This window comes from Mustelus asterias, unplaced genomic scaffold (assembly GCF_964213995.1).
Source record: "Mustelus asterias unplaced genomic scaffold, sMusAst1.hap1.1 HAP1_SCAFFOLD_85, whole genome shotgun sequence".
Lineage (NCBI taxonomy): Eukaryota > Metazoa > Chordata > Chondrichthyes > Carcharhiniformes > Triakidae > Mustelus > Mustelus asterias.
Window position 1 is genome coordinate 712,769 of NW_027590139.1, and position 22,117 is coordinate 734,885.

The 22,117-nt window shown below is 46.7% G+C and overlaps 1 protein-coding gene across 1 annotated transcript in view; it reads left to right on the top strand.

Annotated features, from left to right (window-relative positions):
* LOC144483989 (uncharacterized) overlaps window positions 1-22,117 on the top strand; it is an 80,539-nt gene that overhangs the window by 35,439 nt on the left and 22,983 nt on the right. The window contains exons 3-4 of the mRNA XM_078202565.1: window positions 5,161-5,609; window positions 10,855-11,479. Coding sequence (XP_078058691.1) covers window positions 5,161-5,609; window positions 10,855-11,479 — 1,074 coding nt within the window. The remainder of the gene's footprint in view (window positions 1-5,160; window positions 5,610-10,854; window positions 11,480-22,117) is intronic.

Consider the following 22,117-nt stretch of genomic DNA (forward strand, 5'->3'; position numbering starts at 1 on the left):
ATAGAGTGACCCCCGGGGGGTGTGACATCCAGTTGGGGAAAGTGTCCGGGGCACCCAGAGGGGTAACACCGGGGGGGTTTTGTTCTCCGGGAGAAAAATTGGGAAGGCAGGCCGAATTGAGTATCCCGGAGAGCTTTTCCCACCGCCCCAGCCGAAAATCCAGAAGGCAGTCCGGATTGAGTAGGTTCGGGGTGGTTTTCCTGTCCCCCCGCCTCCAGTCGAACATCCGTCAGGTGGAACCCCCGGACCTGAGTACCTCTGGAGGGTTGCATCCCCCGGCAGGGGAAAAACCCAGGAGGCGGTGCCCTGGAGGGCGGCGGAGATGCTGCAATGTTTATTCTTGTTATGTTGTACTAATGTTTGTCACTTTGTAGATTATGATTTGTAATTGGAGGTGTATTGAACATAGAACATAGAACATTACAGCGCAGAACAGGCCCTTCGGCCCACGATGTTGCACCGACCAGTTAAAAAAAAAACAAACTGTGACCCTCCAACCTAAACCAATTTCTTTTCGTCCATGAACCTATCTACGGATCTCTTAAACGCCCCCAAACTAGGCGCATTTACTACTGATGCTGGCAGGGCATTCCAATCCCTCACCACCCTCTGGGTAAAGAACCTACCCCTGACATCGGTTCTATATTGAGAGGGCAATGCCCTGGAAAACTATGACCGTTAGTGAACCCTTCCGAAATAGAAGATAGTAACTGATAAATGGATGGCGTTAGCCATTGGTAATGTATTTTTTGTGTATTTGTAATTGCTTTGTATTAACGTATTTGTGATAAATAAAAAGAAACCAACATCTGTGAGTGGGAAAGATTGGATTGTCCAGCCAGTCCACCATATTGGCCGTTCGCTTTGCGTGTTGGCCAGTATAGTGTGCTCCAGGCAGGGGGCGGGCAGGCAGAGGATAAGGAGTTCAAGGCGGGCTTAATGCGCGCCTTGCGGTGAGCTTTTGGAAATGTGGCCGCTGGGAGGAACGCCTTGGTCGGCGTGAAGTTTCTGTTTCAAATGCTTGGGTTCGTGACTTGTGCAAGAACTTTTTGTTTCGGCTGGGGCTTGTTGAATGCTGCTCTCGCTGGGATTCCTGTGCCTTGAAAGGCGTGGCCCAGGTAGATGCAATCTCGGAAGACCCAAGCCAGGGAGGAGCCATTTGGGAACTATGGTTTCGGAAGGTTCAGCCGCGGAAGGTGTGACCCCAGACGGTGCAGCCCCAGTGGGTGTGATTTTGGAAGTTCTGGCCCGGAGTGGTGGACTTTGGAGGACTGTAGTTGAGCGTTGTCGACTTCGGACGGTGGAATGTTGATGGGCGAAGCTCTGGAAGGCGATGCCTCCGAAATGTTTCACAATTGTATGGTTGTTCATGGATTGTTTGTTATTGTAATATGTGGTTTTCCTGTTATGATAGTTGGTGGTTTGTTCCGGCCCCCGTCTATTTTCTTGCGTTATTTGTGGCCTGGGGGGCATCCCCCCCTGGATAAAGTCACCCCCGGGGGGTGTGACATCCACTTGGGGAAAGTTCTGGGTGGTGAAGCCCCGGATATAGTAACGCCAGAGGGATTTTTATTCTCCGGGAGAAAAATTGGGAAGGCAGGCCCGAACTGAGTACCCTGGAGAGACTCTCCCACCGCCCCGGCTGAATTTCCGGAAGGGATTCCGGATTGAGTAGGCGGGGTGGTTTCCCCATTTCCCCCCTCCGGCTGAACATCCGTAAGGTGTAACCCCCGGATATGAGTACCACTGGAGGGTTGCATCCCCCGGCAGGTGGACAAACCCAGGGGACGGTGCCCTTATGCTTCAGTGTTTATTTTTTGTTGTGTACAGTTGTAGTGTTGTGTTAATGTTTGTCGATTTGTAGATTATGATTTGTAAATGGAGGTGTATTTTGAGGGCAATGCCCTGGAAAACTGTAATTGACGATGAACCCTTCCGAAATGGAAGGTAGTAACTGATAAATGGATGGCGTTAGCCATTGGTAATGTATTTTTTCACATTTGTTCTTTGTGTATTTGTAATTGTTTTGTATTAACGTATTTGTAATAAACAAAAAGGAACCAACATCTGTGAGTGGGAAAGATTGGATTGTCCAGCCAGTCCACCACATTGGCCGTTCGCTTTGCGTGTTGGCCAGTATAGTGTGCTCCAGGCAGGGGGCGGGCAGAGGATAAGGAGTTCAAGGCGGGCTTAATGCGCGCCTTTCGGTGAGCTTTTGGAAATGTGGCCGCTGGGAGGAACGCCTTGGTCGGCGTGAAGTTTCTGTTTCAAGTGCTTGGGTTCGTGACTTGTGCAAGAACTTTTTGTTTCGGCTGGGGCTTGTTGAATGTTGCTCTCGCTGGGATTCCTGTGCCTTGAATGGCGTGGCCCAGGTAGATGCAATCTCGGAAGACCCAAGCCAGGGAGGAGCCATTTGGGAACTATGGTTTTGGAAGGTTCAGCCGCGGAAGGTGTGACCCCAGACGGTGCAGCCCCAGTGGGTGTGATTTTGGAAGATCTGGCCCGGAGTGGTGGACTTTGGAAGACTGTAGTTGAGCTTTGTCGACTTCGGACGGTGTGATGTTGATGGGCGAAGCTCTGGAAGGCGATGCCTCTGGAATGTTTCACAATTGTATGGTTGTTCATGGATTGTTTGTTCTCGTAATATGTGGTTCTCCTGTTATATTAGTTGGTGGTTTATTCCGCCCTCCCCACCCCCGTCTATTTCCTTGCATTATTTGTGGCCTGGGGGGCATCTCCCCCCGCCCCCCCTGGATAGAGTAACCCCCGGGGGGTGTAGCATCCGGTTGGGAACGTTCTGGGTGGTGAAGCCCCGGACATAGTAACACCAGAGGGACCCCATTCTCCAGGAGAAAGTCCGGGAGAAAGTCAGGGAGTGCCCCCCACACCCCCCGCCCCCCCCCCCGCCCCGGCAAAATGAGTACCCCGGAGAGCCTTTCCCCTCCGCCCCAGCTGAAACTCCGGAAGGGATGCCGGACGGAGTAGGTCCAGGGTGGTATCCCCTTTTCCCCCCTCCGGTCGAACATCCGTAATGTGTAACCCCGGACATTAGTACCTCTGGAGGGTTGCATCCCCCGGTAGGGGACAAACCCAGGGGGCGGTGCCCTGGAGGATAGTGGTTATGCTTCAGTGTTTATTTTTGTTGTGTTGGACTAATGTTTGTTACTTTGTAGATTATGATTTGTAAATGGAGGTGTATTTAGAGGGCAATGCCCTGGAAAACTATGACCGTTAGTGAACCCTTCCTAAATAGAAGGTAGTGACTGATAAATGGATGGCGTTAGCCATTGGTAATATATTTTTCACATTTGTGCTTTGTGTATTTTAATTGTTTTGTATTAACGTATTTGTAATAAACGAAAAGAAACCAACATCTGTGAGTAAAACACTTTCTTTTCTCCCCCTTTCCATTTCTTTTCTCATTCTGGGGGAAATTGGGGACTTGCAGCAACTGAAGGGAAAGGAAGTGAATCCAGGGAGGCTGCAGACTCTGGAAAGGTTGGCCCAGGTCTCTCTCTCTCTCTCTTAAAGACAGTGACATCCTTTGCTTCCTCAGCTTGACACATTTATTTGTTTGTCTAAAAGGATGGTCTCTTTTCTAATGTTCACAATTAAAGGGCTGGTTTCCCCAGGCGATGGCTGACATTTAAGGAGACAGTAAATTAATATAGGACAGAGATATGTCTACTGTTATTAAATGGTCCATATCAGATCATAGAAATCATAGAAACCCTACAGTACAGAAAGAGGCCATTTGGCCCATCGAGTCTGCACCAACCATAATCCCACCCAGGCCCTACCCCCATATCCCGACACATTTACCCACTAATCCCTCTAACCTATGCATGTCAGGACACTAAGGGGCAATTTTAGCATGGCCAATCAACCTCACCCGCACATCTTTGGACTGTGGGAGGAAACCGGAGCACCCGGAGGAAACCCACGCAGACACGAGGAGAATGTGCAAACTCCACACAGACAGTGACCCAAGCCGGGAATCGAACCCAGGTCCCTGGAGCTGTGAAGCAGCAGTGCTAACCACTGTGCTACCGTGCCGCCCATATATTATTTATTGTCTTGTAATAAAATATAGTTAATGTCTTTTCTTGCTGTGTAATGTAGTACCTTAGCTATATTTCCAGTCATCTCTTCCGTCAGAGTGTTGTACTATCTGGGTTTCTCTTCCTTGGGGACCAGTGAAGGCTGAAGATCATTGAATATATCATTGAGGGGACAAGGGAGTCAAGAGTTATGGGGAAAATGGAGAGAAAGTTAAGATGAGGAGGGATTTCTTCACTTGAGGATGTGGTGAAGTTTTGGCATTCTCTACCCCAGAAACCTAGTCATAAAGTATGCTCAAGCAGGGGATTGATATATTTCTAGACATTGAAGATATCTAGAGATATGGGGGATAATCTGGCAGAGGTAAATCGGTCAGTGAGCTCATTGAATGGTTCAGCAGGCTCGATGGGCCGAATAGTCAACAGCAGCAACTATTTCTTCAGATCTGTGTCCAGGGCAGGAAGCAGTGAGCATGGGTCTGTCAATCAGCCTGAATTTACAGCTCTTGGGGAATGAGAAAGGAAAGCACATTCCATAGAAACTTGAATTGTCTGTTTTGAATTTCTATCCTGTACTGACAGTGAGATATTTTCTAAATTGTTTTTACAGGATATTGGAAGAGGAGAAATCACTGACAGAAATCTCAGACGTGATGTGCATTTTGGACAAAATCACTCGATCCCTTGGGACGTGAATATCATAGAAATGTTTGACCGGTCTGTCAACTTCAAAAGATTTTAAACATTAGTGTGGATGGAAAAGTACCAAGACACACATACGCCTGAGTGAGAGTGTTCCAGTGCACTGACTGCGGAAAGAGCTTTCAGCAGTTACACAGCCTGTAAAAAAAACATCCATTCATAGTGGGGAGAAACCGCACACGTGTTCTGTGTGTGTTTCCACGGCTTCAAAGGGTTGTCTGTACTGCAGGGATACAAGGAGACCCAAAACATGGAAAAACCGTGGATATGTGTGGACTGCGGGAAGGGATACAGAGCCCCATCAGAGCTGCAAGCTCATCAACGCATTCATACAGGAGATAGGCCATTCACCTGCTCTTGGTGTGGGAAAGGATTCACTCGCTTATCCACCCTCCAGTCACACCAGCGAGTTCACACTGGGGAGAGGCCATTCACCTGCTCTCAGTGTGGGAAGGGATTTACTCAGTTATCCAGCCTACAAAAACACCAGCTAATTCACACCGGGGTGAAGCCATTCACCTGCTCTCAGTGTGGGAAGGGATTTACTCAGTTATCCACCTTGCTGACACACCAGCGAGTTCACTCTGGGGAGAGACCCTTCATCTGCTCTGAGTGCGGGAAGGGATTCAGTCATTCATCCAGCCTGCAAACACACCAGCGAGGTCACACTGGGGAGAGACCATTCACCTGCTCTCACTGTGGGAAGGGATTCAGTGATTTATCCAACCTGCAGACACACCAGCGAGTTCACACTGGGGAGAGGCCATTCACCTGTTCTCAGTGTGGGAAGGGATTCACTCAGTTATCCACACTGCAGTCACACCAGCGAGTTCACACTGGTGAGAGGCCTTTCACCTGCTCTCAGTGTGGGAAGGGATTCACTCAGTTATCTAACCTGGAGACACACCAGCGAGTTCACAAGTGATCACACGGGTTGGATTCTGCTGTTGTTGTTTCTGCTCTCAATTACATCCAGGACTGCATTTTGTTCATTCTCACAGTTGGTCAATGGGGAGGGTCGGAGGGTTTCTTTCTGCTGAACTGGCCGGTCTCATGACTTTGCCTCCAGTGGGCTGATGCTCTTTGAGTCTTGTTGCGAATACCTGGTTTCAGATTTCACACGGATCACAGAGTGACAGGGTGTGAGGAAGTTCAGAGATATTTAGTCAGCATTTCTGTTTGAAACCTCCCCCAATGCCCATCCAATTTCCCTTGAAATTGTTTATTGTCTCCACTTCCTCCACCCTCATAGGCAGCGAGTTCCAGGTCATTACCATTCACTGCATCAAAATATTCTTCCTCATATCCCCTCACTGCATCTCTGATCCAAAACTTTAAATCTGTGTCCCCCTCGTCCTTGTCCCATCAGCTAATGGGAACAGCTTTTCTTTGTCCACCTTATTTAACCTGTCAGAATCTTGTCCACCTCTATCAAATCTTCCCTCAACCTCCTTTGCTCCAATGGGAACAACCCCAACCTGACATTGACAATAAAGAACAAACAGAATATGTTAATACCTGAAATCAAATGGGAATGTTTAATTTCTGTTTTAAAGATATTGTGAATATATTGTCCTGGACAATAAAGGAATTGGAATAACTCACCTTGGGTGCGGTTGAATGGAATATATCAATCTGGTATCCACCTGCATTCTTGAGAAAGTCTGGAATGTGTAGATGGGATGAATAAGTTGATCACTTTCTCTTGGAAATACTTACATCCTTGTCCATGAACTTTGTTTTAAAGAAATCCACATTTGAAAGTCCGGCCACTACATGAAATATCAGCACCAGAACAGCAGGAGATAAGAAAGACAGACACTCACTTTGATCTTTTCATCAGCACATCTGAGAGTCAAGAATGTGTGACATGATTTTGGGATACGGGTGTGAGTGTGCAGATATGAATAGTTACATGTGAAAAATAGCAAGCCTAAATTCATGGTGCATTGGAGCAAAGAGCGGGTCCCAGTGGTCCCCAACATCTCAGATCCCAGTCTCCAGCCAAGTCGATTCACTCCACATAATATCAAGAAACAGTTGGAGGCACTGGATACTGCTAAGGCAATGGGCCCTGATAACATTCCAGACTTGTGCTCCAGAACTTGCCGGTTCCATAGCCAAGCTCTTCTAGTACAATTGCAACACTGGCATCTACCCGGCAATGTGGAAAATTGTCCTGAACACAAAAAGCAGGACAAACCCAACCCGGCCAAATACCGCCCAATCAGCCTACTCTTGATCATCAGTGAAGTGATCATCGCTGTTCCTTCGCTGTCGCTGGGTCAAATCCTGGTATTCCCTCCCTAACGGCATTGTGGGTCAACCCACAGCACATGGACTGCAGTGATTCAAGAGGCAGCTCACCACCACCTTCTCAAGGGCAACTAGGGATGGGCAATAAATGCTGGCCTCACCAGCAATGCCCATGTCTCACAAATGAATTAAAAAAAGATGAGTAGTTAGTCCTGGGAATGGTTCAGCGAAGGGTTCCCTGCTATTCGAAACCCCAGGAAGGTGCCGTCCGTGCTTCTCAGAGGCAGTGACTGTTTCTCTGTCAGCCCCAGGATTTCACATTGTCGTCCACTTCTCTTGGATCGATCACTGACTTGAAAGTGTGGAGTTGGGAGAGTTTCATTGATGAGTAAACTTGACCCGATCAGTTTCTAAAAGTTGCTTATAATCAATAAACTTTGACACAATTGACTGATTTGGTGTCTGAGTCTTTGCTTGATGGTTATATCTCTGCCAAATTCAAACCCTTTAAAAGGACAATTTGGGTTCTATAATTGGGCAGCGTACAGCCAAATTGGAACAATGTAACAGATCAAAAATAAACCTTTTTTAAACTGATAATGTCTTTGTAACAATCAGCAGCCCCAGCCTCTCCTGAGGGTTAAATGCTCTCAGTTCTGGGATTATTCTTGTGACTTTTTTTGCCCCTTCTCCAGTGCCTTTATTTCTACAGTGGTTAGCACTGCTGCCTCACAAATCCAGGGAGACGTGTTTGATTCTGGCCTTGGGTGACTGTTTGTGTGAAGTTTGCACATTTTCCCTGCAGGTGCTCCGGTTTCCACCCACAGTCCAACGATGTGCAGGTTAGGTAGATTAGCTATGGCAAATATGCGGGGTTCGAGGCTCGGGTGGAATAGACCTGGCTGGGATGAACTTTTGGAGAGTCAGTACAGACTCAATTGGGCTGAATGCCTCCTTCCGCACTGGAGGGATTCTATGATTCTAAATGGAGATCACAACTGTTGACAGTATTCCCAGTGTAGTATAATCGCGCTTCTAATCAAGTCGAACATAACCTCCCTGCTGTTCGATTCTATCCCTCGAGAATGGAACTCTATATGTGGGCCTCAAACTTTAGGGAAGATGTGAAGTTCTTAGAGAGGATGCAGAGGAGATTTGCGAGAATGGCACCTCGCATCCTTAAAAAGTACCTGGATCAGCACTGGGCAAGTCAGAACAGTTAAGACTATGGGCCAGGTGCGGGTAAATGGGATTAGGCGGGAAGTCAGGCGTTTCTTGCGTGTCGGTGCAGTCTCGATGGGCTGAAGGGCCTTTTCTGCATTGTACGATTCTATGATGAGGCAGTTCAGTTGGTTGGAGAGACTGGAGCTGCTGAAATTTCTCTCTTTAGATCAGTCAGACATCAGGGCTTGGAATGGGGCCATTCGGGCCACTGATTCAATGCTGGCTCTCTGCAGAGCAAACCTTTACCCTGTTCTATAGACATATCCATGCTCATGCTTCCTGTCCTGGATGAGCAGAAACTGATAGCCAAGTTCCGCACACATGAGGACGGCCTCAACCGGGATCTTGGGTTCATGTCACACTATCTGTAACCCCCACAGCTTGTCTGGACTTGCAGAATCTCACTGGCTGTCCTGTCTTTAACCTGTGCTTAATGCTCCCTCCATTCACATTGTACTTTTAAGACTTGATTATCTGTAAAGACTGCATTCCAATCATTATTCTGTAAATTGAGTTTGTGTCTCTGTGCCCTGTTTGTGAGCATTTCTCCACTCCACCTGACGAAGTGGCAGCACTCCGAAAGCTAGTGGCATTTGCTACCAAATAAACTTGTTGGACTTTAACCTGGTGTTGTTAAACTTCTTACTGTGTTTATCCTGTCCTGGACACAGAGAGCTGGAAATCCCCATGCAGGCGGCCAGACAGATATATGTCTATCTGACTGGACTAACAATGTGTGGAATGTACAGACTGGGGGGCGGGGGGGGGGCGGGGCTCCCGGGTCCGCACGCCTGAACCCGGAGACGTCACCGCGGAGCAGAGTGATTGCTATTGGCTGATTCAGGCAGGGCTCCATTGTGCCGTCACAATGACTCAGAGGGGCGTTCCCAGCACACAGTGTCCCATTGGCAGCAATATCACTGGTTACAGAAGCGGATTGGACACCAGCTCAGCGCAGCAGGCGGTCAAAGCCCCGCCCACCCCCACGTGGGCCCGGGTTCCGCCCCCTTATTGTCTACATGCGGCAGATTGACCATTGGGAACGTGTGGAGGACCGGATGGACGCTGGTCCTCCAGCCAATCAGAGTCCGGGACTTGTGTGCATGGCCGCATGGAGCTTCCTCCATTGTTGCTCCTCTCGCTCTGGATGAAGATTGAGCTTAAAACAGACTAATATTGTACTGTAGCTACATTATATATTTCCAGTCATTCATCTCTTGCCTATTCGAGTCTTTGGATTTCTTCTCCACAGCGATCAGTGGAGGCTGAGTGTCATTGAATATATTCCAGGGTGAGTTAGACTGATTTTTGATTGATAAAGGAGTCAAGCGCTTTGGGGAACAGGTGGAAAATGGAGAGAAAGTTAAGATGAGGAGGGATTTCCTCACTCAAGGATGTGGTGACGTTTTGGAATTCTGCACCCCAGAGGACTGTGGAGCCTCAGTCATCAAGAATTTTCAAGCTGGAGATTGATAAATTTTGAGATATTGAGGACATTGGGTGATCTGGGAGATAATGTGGGAAATGGCGCTGAGGTAGATCAGCCAATTCCCAATGAATGGTTGAGGCAATTTGATGGGCTGAATGGCCAACTGTTGCTTCTATTTCTTATGATTTCTATGTGCTGGAGTGGAAGCAGTGAGCATGGATCTGTCAATCAGCCTCAATCAGCACCTTGAGGAGAATTGGAAGGGGTGAATATTAGATACAGCAGAGTGAGAATGGAGGGAGAGTGTGTGGGATGGAGATTCACAGCTTTTAGAACATAGAAACACAGAAAAACTACAGCACAAAACAGGCCCTTCGGCCCCACAAGTTGTGCCGAACATATCCCTACCTTTTAGGCCTACCTGTAACCCTCCATCCTATTAAGTCCCATGTACTCATCCAGGAGTCTCTTAAAAACCCCTATTGATTTTGCCTCCACCACCACTGATGGCAGCCGATTCCACTCGCCCACCACCCTCTGTGTGAAAAACTTCCCCCTAACATTTCCCCTGTACCTACCCCCCAGCAGGTATGGGGAATGAGAGAGGAAAGAATGTTCCATAGAAACTAGAATTTTCTCTTCTGAATTTCTATTCTGTTCTGACACTGATTACTTTTTAAAACTTGTTTTACAGGATATTGAAAGAGGAATCACGGGCAGAAATCTCAAAAGTCACGTCGAGACATGACAGTCATATTCCTTGGGAGCTAAATATCATCGGCCTTTGAATCTAGAAGGAGAAATGATTGTACAGTCTGTCGATTTGAAAAGATTTCAAACATCACTGTGACTGGAAAAGCACCAACACACCAACAGTGTTCCAGTGCACTGACTAAAGAACTTTAAACACAGCCTGAATAAATATCACACCATTCGCAGCTGGGAGAGACTGTACTTGTGTTCTGTGTGTGGATAAGGCTGCAACTGAGGCAAGGACACCTGCACCATGGAGAAACCATGGAAATGTGTGGACTGTGGGAAGGGATATGGAGCACCATCTAAGCTGGAAATTCATCGGCGCAGCCATACTGGGGAGAAGCCATTCATCTGCTCTCAGTGTAAGAAGGGATTTAATCAGTTATCCAGCCTACAGATGCACCAGCGAGTTCACACTGGGGAGAGACCATTCACCTGCTCTCAGTGTGGGGAGGGATTCATTCAGTCATCCAGCCTGCAGACACACCAGCGAGTTCACACTGGAGAGAGGCCGTTCACATGCTCCCAGTGTGGGGAGGTATTCACTCGGTCAGCCCACCTGCAGAGACACCAGCGAGTTCACACTGGGGACAGACCGTTCACCTGCTCTCAGTGTGGGAAGGGATTTACTCAGTCATCCCACCTGCAGAGACACCAGCGAGTTCACACTGGAGAGAGACCATTCACCTGCTCTCAGTGTGGGGAGGGATTCACTCAGTCGTCGCACCTGCGGACACACCAGCGAATTCACACTGGAGAGAGGCCGTTCACCTGCTCTCAGTGTGGGCAGGAATTCACTCAGTCAGCCGACCTGCAGAGACACCAGCTACGTCACACAGGGGAGAGGCCGTTCACCTGCTCTCAGTGTGGGAAAGGATTCACTTTGTCAGCCCACTTGCAGAGACACCAGCGGGTTCACACTGGGGAGAAACCATTCATCTGCTCTCATTGTGGGAAGGGATTCATTCAGTCATCAGAGCTGCGGATACACCAGTGCGTTCACACTGGGGAGAGGCCGTTCACCTGCTCTCAGTGTGGGAAGGGATTCACAGTTTCATCCCAGCTGCTGAGACACCAACAAGTTCACGAGTGATTCCAGGAGTTGGATTCTGCTGTTATTGTTTCTGCTCTGTTACATCCAGGACTGCATTTTGTTCATTCTCACAGTTGATCCATGGATTGGGTCAGAGGGTTTCTTTCTGCTGGACTGGTTGGTCACATGACTTTGCCTCCAGTGGGCTGATGTTCTTTGAGTCAAATGTCACAAGGATCTCAGAGTGACAGGGTGTTAGGAAGTTCAGAAATATTTAACCAGGAGAAGACAGAGGGTTGCAGTGAAATGATGTGTTTCTGAATGGAGGGCTGTGACTAGTGGTGTTCCTCAGGGATCAGTGCTGGGACCTTTGCTGTTTGTAATATATATAAATGATTTGGAGGAAAATGTTTGATTGGTAAGTTTGTGGACGACACAAATGTTGGTTGAATTACGGATAGTGATGAGGACCGTCAGAGGATGCAGCAGGATTAAGTTGGAGACTTGGGTGGAGAGATGGTAGATGGAGTTTAATCTGGACAAATGTGAGGTAATGCATTTTGGAAGGTCTAATACAGATAGGAAATATACAGTAAATGGCAGAACCCTTAAGAGCATTGATAGGCAGAGGGATCTGGGTTTACAGGTACACAGGTCACTGAAAGTGGCAACGCAGATGGAGAAGGTAGTCAAGAAGGCATATGGCATGCTTGCCTTCATCGGCCGGGGCATTGAGTTTAAAAATTGGCAAATCATGTTGCAGCTTTATAGAACCTTAATTCGGCCACACTTGGAATATAGTGCGGCATAATTATATAGTGCAGCATGAACTCTGTCCATGCCTCTCATAATCTTGTAGACTTCTATCAGGTCACCCCTCAACTCCGTTGTTCCAGTGAGAACAAACCACGTTTCTCCTCATAGCTAATGCCCTCCATACCAGGCAACCAATTCCAAAATGCATTACCTCACATTTGTCCGGATTAAACTCCATCTGCCACCTCTCCGCCCAAGTCTCCAACTGATCTGTATCCTCTGATGGTCCTCATCGCTATCTGCAAATCCACCAACCTTTGTGTCGTCTGCAAACTTACTAATCAATCCAGTTACATTTTCCTCCAAATCATTTATATATATTTCAAATAGCAAAGGTCCCAGCACTGATCCCTGAGGGACGCCACAGTCCTCTATTCAGAAACGCACCCTTCCACTGCTACCCTCTGTCTTCTTTGACCAAGCAGTTTTGTATCCACGTAGCCAGTTCACCTCTGATCCCATGCGAATTCACCTTCTGCACCATCTGCCACGAGGGACCTTGTCAAAGGCCTTACTGAAGTCCATGTAGACAACATCCACTGCCCTACACTCATCAATCATCTTCGTCATTTCCTCGAAAAACTCGATCAAGTTAGTGAGTCACGACCTCCCCTTCACAAAACCATATTGCCTCTCACTAATACATCCACTTATTTCCAAGTGGGAATAAATTCTATCTTGAAGAATCCTCTCCAATAATTTCCCGACCACTGAAGTATGGCTCACCGACCTGTAATATCTGGATTATTCTTGCTACCCTTCTTAAACAAAGGAACAGCATTGGCTATTCTCCAATCCTTTGGGACCTCCCCTGTAGCCAGTGATGATACAAAGATTTCTCTCAAGGCCCCAGCAATTTCCTCACTTGCCTCTCTCAGTATTCTGGGGTAAATCGCATCAGGCCCTGGGGACTTGTCTACCTTAATGTTTCTCAAGAACCCCAATACCACCTCCTTTTTGATCTCAACATGACTCAAAACTATTTACACATCCTTTCCCAGACTCATCATCCACCAAGTCCTTCTCTTTGGTGAATACTGATGCAAAGTACTCATTTAATACCTCGCCCATTTCCTCTGGCTCCACACACAGATTCCCTCCCTTGTCCTTGAATGGGTCAACCCTCTCCCTGGCTACCCTCTTGCTCTTTATATATGTATAAAAAGTCTTGGGATTTTCCTTAATCCTGTTGGCCAAGGCTTTTTCGTGACCCCTTTGAGCCCTCCTTACTCCTTGCTTAAGTTTCTTTCTACTTTCCTTGTATTCCACACTTGCTTCGTGTGTTCCCAGCCTCCTAGCTTTGACAAGTGCTTCCTATTTCTCTTTGACGAGACTCACAATATCTCTTGTTATCCAAGGTTCCCAAAACTTGCCATATTTATCCTTCATCCTTACAGGAATGTGCCGGTCCTGAACCCTTATCAACTTACACTCTCCTTATAACTCAAACCATCAAGTCCCGGTAACATCCTGATAAATCTTTTCTTCACTCTTTCTAGTTTAATAATATCCTTTCTATAATAAGGTGACCAGAACTGTACACAGTATTCCAAGTGTGGCCTTACCAGTGTCTTGTACAACTTCAACACGACATCCTAACTCCTGTATTCAATGTTCTGACCAATGAAACCAAGCATGCCGAAAGCTTTCTTCACCACTCTGTCCACCTGTGACTCCACTTCCAAGGAGCTGTGAACCTGTACCCCTCGATCTCTTTGTCCTGTAACTCTCCCCAATGCCCTACCATTAACTGAATAAGTCCTGCCCTGGTTCAATCTACCAAAATGCATCACCTCGCATTTATCTAAATTAAACTCCATCAGCCATTTGTCAGCCCACTGGCCCAATTGATCGAGATCCTGTTGCAATCCTGGATAACCTTCTTCACTGTCCACTGTGCCACCAATCTTGGTGTCATCTGCAAACTTACTCACCAAGCATGGTAAATTCTCATCCAAATCACCAATATAAATGACAAATAACAGGGGACCCATTACTGATCCCTGAGGCACACCACTGGTCACAGGCCTCCAGTTTGAAAAACAACCCTCTCCAACCACCCTCTGGCTTCTGTCATCAAGAAGCCAATTTTGTATCCATTTATCTACCTCACCCTTGATCCCGTGAGATTAAACCTTATGCAACAACCTACCATGCTGTACCTTGTCAAAGGCTTTGCTAAAGTCCATGTTGACAACATCAACTGCACTGCCCTCATCTACCTTCTTAGTTACCCCTTCAAAAAACTCAATCAAATTTGTGAGACATAATGTTGCACTCACAAAGCTATGCTGACTGTCCCTAATCAGTCCTTGCATCTCAAAACGCCATTAGATCCTCTCAAAATACCTTCAAACAACTTACCCAGATGTGAGGCTCACTGGCCTGCAGTTCCCAGGCTTTTCTCTGCAGCCCTTTTTAAACAAAGGCACAACATTTTCCACCCTCCAATCTTCAGGCACCTCACCTGTGATTCTATGATTCTATGATTATCGATGATTCAAATATCTCTGCTCGGGGACCCAGAATTTTCTCCCTAGCCTCCCAAAGTGTCCTGGGATACACTTCATCAGATCCCAGGGATTTATCTACCTTGATGCACTTTAAAATTTCCAGCACCTCCTTCTCTGTGATATGTACACTCCTCAGGACATCACTATTTATTTCCCCGAGTTCCCTAACATCCATGCTTTTCTCAACAGTAAATACTGATGAGAAATACTCATTCAGGATCTCACCCATCTCTTGTTTTATGTGGATGTTTGTAAATGTGTTTTATCATTGTTTTGGGCTACATTTGTTAAGGTTTATCTTTCTGGGGTTTAACCTTACCGTGAGTCTTTAATTAAAGGCATTCCTGGAAGTTTAAAAACAGAACCACAAGAACGCTTAAGGAATTTATTTTGGTTATTGTTGCTGTAAAGCACATGCTAAGATCCTCTGCTTGTGTATGGATGATATTTGTATGTTGAATGCTTCAAGCTTTGAGGTTTTGTGTCTGTGATTTAAATCAAATGGACTTTAAAATGGAAGTGTCATTAATAAACACAGAACACAGAACAGTACAGCACAGAACAGGCCCTTCGGCCCACGATGTTGTGCCGAGCTTTATCTGAAACCAAGATCAAGCTATCCCACTCCCTATCATCCTGGTGTGCTCCATGTGCCTATCCAATAACCGCTTAAATGTTTCTAAAGTGTCTGACTCCACTATCACTGCAGGCAGTCCATTCCACACCCCAACCACTCTCTGCGTAAAGAACCTACCTCTGATATCCGTCCTGTATCTCCCACCACGAACCCTATAGTTATGCCCCCTTGTAATAGCTCCATCCACCCGAGGAAATAGTCTTTGAACGTTCACTCTATCTATCCCCTTCATCATTTTATACACCTCTATTGAGTCTCCCCTCAGCCTCCTCCGCTCCAGAGAGAACAGCCCTAGCTCCCTCAACCTTTCCTCATATGACCTACCCTCCAAACCAGGCAGCATCCTGGTAAATCTCCTCTGCACTCCTTCCAGCGCTTCCACATCCTTCCTATAGTGAGGTGACCAGAACTGCACACAATATTCCAAATGTGGTCTCACCAAGGTCCTGTACAGTTGCAGCATAACCCCACGGCTCTTAAACTCCAACCCCCTGTTAATAAAAGCTAACACACTATAGGCCTTCTTCACAGCTCTATCCACTTGACTGGCAACCTTTAGAGATCTGTGGATATGGACCCCAAGATCTCTCTGTTCCTCCACAGTCTTCAGAACCCTACCTTTGACCCTGTAATCCACATTTAAATTTGTCCTACCAAAATGAATCACCTCACATTTATCAGGGTTAAACTCCATTTGCCATTTTTCAGCCCAGCTTTGCATCCTATCTATGTCTCTTTGCAGCCTACAACAGCCCTCCACCTCATCCACTACTCCACCAATCTTGGTGTCATCAGCAAATTTACTGATCCACCCTTCAGCCCCCTCCTCTAAGTCATTAATAAAAATCACAAAGAGCAGAGGACCAAGCACTGATCCCTGCGGCACACCGCTAGCAACCTGCCTCCAATCCGAAAATTTTCCATCGACCACCACCCTCTGTCTTCGGTCAGACAGCCAGTTGCCTATCCAATCGGCCAACTTTCCCTCTATCCCACACCTCCTCACTTTCATCATAAGCCGACCATGGGGGACCTTATCAAACGCCTTACTAAAATCCATGTATATGACATCAACTGCCCTACCTTCATCAACACACTTAGTTACCTCCTCAAAAAATTCTATCAAATTTGTGAGGCACGACTTGCCCTTCACGAATCCGTGCTGACTATCTCGGATTAATCCGCATCTTTCTAAATGGTCGTAAATCCCATCCCTAAGGACCCTTTCCATCAATTTACCAACCACCGAAGTAAGACTAACCGGTCTATAATTACCAGGGTCATTTCTATTCCCTTTCTTAAACAGAGGAACAACATTCGCCATTCTCCAGTCCTCTGGCACCATCCCCGTGGACAGCGAGGACCCAAAGATCAACGCCAAAGGCTCTGCAATCTCATCCCTTGCCTCCCAAAGAATCCTAGGATACATTTCATCAGGCCCAGGGGACTTATCGACCTTCAGTTTATTCAAAACTGCCAAGACATCCTCCCTCCGAACATCTATTTCCTCCAGCCTATTAGCCTGTAACACCTTCTCTTCCTCAAAAACATGGCCCCTCTCCTTGGTGAACACTGAAGAAAAGTATTCATTCATCACCTCGCCTATCTCTACTGACTCCATACACAAGTTCCCACTACTGTCCTTGACCGGCCCTAACCTCACCCTGGTCATTCTTTTATTCCTCACATAAGAGTAAAAAGCCTTGGGGTTTTCCTTGATCCGACCCGCCAAGGACTTCTCATGTCCCCTCCTAGCTCTCCTAAGCCCCTTTTTCAGCTCATTCCTTGCTAACTTGTAACCCTCAATCGAGCCATCTGAACCTTGTTTCCTCATCCCTACATAAGCTTCCCTCTTCCTTTTCACAAGACATTCCACCTCTTTTGTGAACCATGGTTCCCTCACTCGGCCATTTCCTCCCTGCCTGACAGGAACATACCTATCAAGGACATCCAGTATTTGTTCCTTGAAAAAGTTCCACTTTTCATTAGTTCCTTTCTCTGACAGTTTCTGTTCCCAACTTATGCCCCCTAATTCTTGCCTAATCGCATCATAATTACCCCTCCCCCAATTGTAAACCTTGCCCTGCCGTACGGCCCTATCCCTCTCCATTGTAATAACAAAAGACACCAAATTGTGGTCACTATCTCCAAATTGCTCTCCCACAACCAAATCTAACACTTGGCCCGGTTCATTTCCCAGTACCAAATCCAATGTGGCCTCACCTCTAGTCGGCCCATCCACATATTGTGTCAGGAAACCCTCCTGCACACACTGCACAAAAACTGCCCCATCCAAACTATTTGACCTACAAAGGTTCCAATCAATATTTGGAAAGTTAAAGTCCCCCATGACAACTACCCTGTGACCCCCACACATATCCATAATCTGCTTAGCAATTTCTTCCTCCACATCTCTATTACTATTTGGGGGCCTATAGTAAACTCCTAGCAACGTGACCGCTCCTTTCCTATTTCTAACTTCAGCCCATATTACCTCAGTGTGCAGATCCCCCACGAAGTGCCTTTCCGCAGCCGTTAAACTATCCTTGATTAACAATGCCACTCCTCCACCTCTTTTACCAGCTTCCCTACACTTAGTGAAACATCTATACCCCGGAACGTCCAACAACCATTCCTGTCCTTGTTCTACCCATGTCTCCGTAATGGCCACAACATCGTAGTCCCAAGTACCAATCCACGCCCCAAGTTCATCTACCTTGTTCCGGATGCTCCTTGCATTGAAGTAGACACACTTCAACCCACCTTCCTGTCTACCAGTACCCACCCTTGACCCTGATACCTTCCCCAATACCTCACCACCCTCACTGACTTCTGGACTACAACTCCCTTTCCCACTCCCCTGACAAATTAGTTTAAACCCCCCTGAAGAGGCGTAACAAATTTCCCTCCGAGGATATTGGTGCCCCTCTGGTTCAGGTGCACCCCGTCCTGTTTGTACAGGTCCCACCTTCCCCAGAACGTGTTCCAATTATCCACGTATCTGAAACCCTCCCTCCTACACCATCCCTGCAACCACATATTTAACTGCACTCTCTCCCTGTTCCTCAACTCGCTATCACGTGGTACCGGCAACGTACCAGAGATGACCACATGTTTCGTCTTGGCTCTCAGCTTCCAGCCCAGCTCCAGAAATTCCTGCTTTAAATCCCTGTCCCTTCTCTTACCTATGTCATTGGTACCAATGTGCAGCACGACTTGTGACTGTTTCCCCTCCCCCTTCAGAATCTGGAAAACACGGTCTGAGACATCACGGACCTTGGCATCCGGTAGGCAACATACCATCCGTGAGTCTCTTTTGCTGCCACAGAACCTCCTATCTATCCCTCTAACTAACGAGTCCCCAATAACTATCGCCCTCCCGCTCTCCCCCTTTCCCTCCCGAGCCACAGAGATGGACACAGTGCTGGAGATCCTCTCACTGCGGCTTCCCACTGGTATGTCGTCCCCCTCAACCGTATCCAAAGCTTTTTTTTCCAAAGTTATGAACCTGGACCCATATTTACTGGCCAGGGATATGTTTCCAGGACATTTTACTAAACATGCGGGAATGTTAATCCGGATAAATTCACACATGTGAGAATGAGAGTTTTAATTTGTAATAGTTATTTAAAATTTGGGACATGTGAAATGATTCTGACCAATCCTGTGTTGGATTGATCTTGGGTTAAACTTCCTGTCAGGTCCAAAGATTTATTCCTGATGCAATTAACACAATGAAAAGGAAATTGGATACTGAAGGAAAGAGTTTAAAAGGAGAGATTATAAATAGAAATAGATATATCGCAAGGGGGATAGAATATAAAAGCAGAGATGTCTTGCTGCATCTGTACAGGGCATTGGTGAGGCCGCAGCTGGAATACTGTGTGCAGTATTGGTCCCCTTATTTGCGGAAGGATATATTGGCCTTGGAGGGAGTGCAGAGAAGGTTCACCAGGTTGATACCAGAGATGAGGGGTGTTGATTATGAGGAGAGACTGAGCAGATTGGGTTTGTATTCATTGGAATTTAGAAGGCTGAGGGGAGATCTTATAGAGACCTATAAGATAATGAAGGGGCTGGATCGGGTAGAGATGGAGAGATTCTTTCCACTTCGAAAGGAAACTAGAACTAGAGGGCACAGCCTCAAAATAAAGGGGGGTCAGTTTAGGACAGAGTTGAGGAGGAACTTCTTCTTTCAGAGGGTGGTGAATCTCTGGAATTCTCTGCCCACTGAAGTGGTGGAGGCTACCTCGTTGAATATGTTTAAATCACGGATAGATGGATTCCTGATCGGTAAGGGAATTAGGGGTTATAGGGATCAGGCGGGAAAGTGGAACTGATCCACTTCAGATCAGCCATGATCTTATTGAATGGCGGGGCAGGCTCGAGGGGCTAGATGGCCTACTCCTCCTCCTATTTCTTATGTTCTTATGAAATGATTCCCAGACTGTGTGGTTGTTCGATTAAAACAAAGGAAGGGCACCGATATCCATTTGAGAACTTTTAATCCACCCTTTTCAAACTAAGAGAGTCGATGTACAAAGAAAGACCAGGGATGGTAGATATGGGGGTCTGGAAAACATCATGATGGGGGCACCGATCTGTTCATGAGATGATCACAAAGCCCCATGATGCCCAGATACTAACTGATTGGACCTATATATAAGGTATGTAATCGATAACCATTCTGATTGGATTGTGTCCAGCTGGGATGAGCTGAGTAACTGTATAAGAATTGATGATTTTCCTTGTGGGGTGGAGTTGTACATAGTCAGCCCCTGTGGCTACTCCCCACTGTAAGAGTTTTAACAACACCAGGTTAAAGTCCAACAGGTTTATTTGGTCGCCAATGCCATTAGCTTTCAGAGCGCTGCTCCTTCGTCAGATGGAGTGGAAATCTGCTCTCAAACAGGGCACAGAGACACAAAATCAAGTTACAGAATACTGATTAGAATGCGAATCTCTACAGCCAACCAGGTCTTAAAGATACAGACAATGTGAGTGGAGGGAGTATTAAGCACAGGTTAAAGAGATGTGTATTGTCTCCAGACAGGCATACTTCTCCCCACTGGCATAACTCAATAAACTGTTTGTCAATTGAATCAGGCTTGAGTGTTGAATGATTCTTCTGAGTTCATTCCCAAAACACACTGGGTACGTTACCACTGGAGACCAGGTATTGCCAAAATCTTCAGACAATACAAAGACTCATGAAAGCCAGTGCCCCAGTTTAAAGACATATCTTCTATTTGACCAACGATTGAAGGGAGAAATTATTGGACGGTGTTAATCCTGCTCGAGAAGAGAAGCATCCTGATCTAATAACTCTGACAATCATTAGGATAGATCAATAATACATTCTTCATATCAATTCTCCTGCCTTTCATCAGGTGTAAACCAATCATTTTCAATACAAATCAATCCTTAATTACACGTCATATACTTTAACCAATTGCATTTTACCCTCTGACATAATGGGATTTCATTGGTCCGTAGAATCCGGACACTTCCTCCCCCTATTGCTGACTCTGCTTCCCCTTGTTGCTGAGCAACCCCAGAAGCTTAGCTACAAAGGTCAAAGTTAATGTTCCAATCGGCTCTTATTCCGTCACTGGCCAAACCAGACAAATGCACGTTTTCACGTCTGAGAAGACACTGTCTTGTCTGGCCAGTGTGAATCAATCATATTCATGAAGCTGCCTTTAGAAACTTTGTTAAAAACTTCCTTGAAAAGGTTGGCGCATTCTGTGGCTTCATTGTTCCGAAGAATGTAGCCTGTCTGTAAGTATCCCTGTACCATCATGCCTTGCAGCAGCCTGCCTTTGGCTAAAGTTTCCAATTGCTTTTAAAAATACAGCTAACATACATTTTAAAATCAGAAAATTCATGTCTAAATCAGAATTACTTGTTTAAATCTCTTACTGTGTTCACATGTGTAGACTGTTCCCTTGTTAGCTTCTCAGTCTGATTTAGTCATTGAACTCAATGCTGGTGGTTCTGTTAGTGTCTGAGATGCCTCATGGTTTAAAATTTCTCCAACCTATTAGAAATTTTCTCCAACAGCTTGCCATTGTGGAGCTCGGAGTACAGCACTTGTTTCAGGAGTCTTGTGTGGGGCTTGTGGACAATGTGCCCCACCCATCGCAGCTGGTCAAGTGTGACCAGTGCCTCGATACTGGGGATATTGGCCTGGGAGAGGACAGTCACGGTGGTAAGCCTATCCTGCCAGTGGATTTGCAGGATTTTGTGGAGGCAACATTGGTGACATCTCTCCAGGGATTTGAGGTGTGTGCTGCGCATTGTCCATGTTTCTGATGGATACAGGAGGGCAGGGACCACGGCTGCTCTGTAGACCATGAGCTTGGTGCTGGATTTGAGGTCTCGGGCTTTGAACTCTGTTCCTCAGGCGTCCGAAGCCTGCACTGGCGCATTGGAGTCGATGCTGGATTTCATCGTCGATGCCTGCCCGTGCCGACAGGATGCTCCCGAGGTGTGGGGAATGATCCACGTTACCCAGGGGCTCACTGTGGATCTTGATGGTCGGGAGGGGGAGCAGGAGTGGGCTGGTCGAGAACCTTTGTTTCCCGGATGTTTAATCTGAGTCCCATTCTCTCATATGTCTCAGTGAATATGTCGACGAGTTTGTAGATAAGTTTAAGGTTTTTGATTAGTGTCACAAGTGGTCTTACA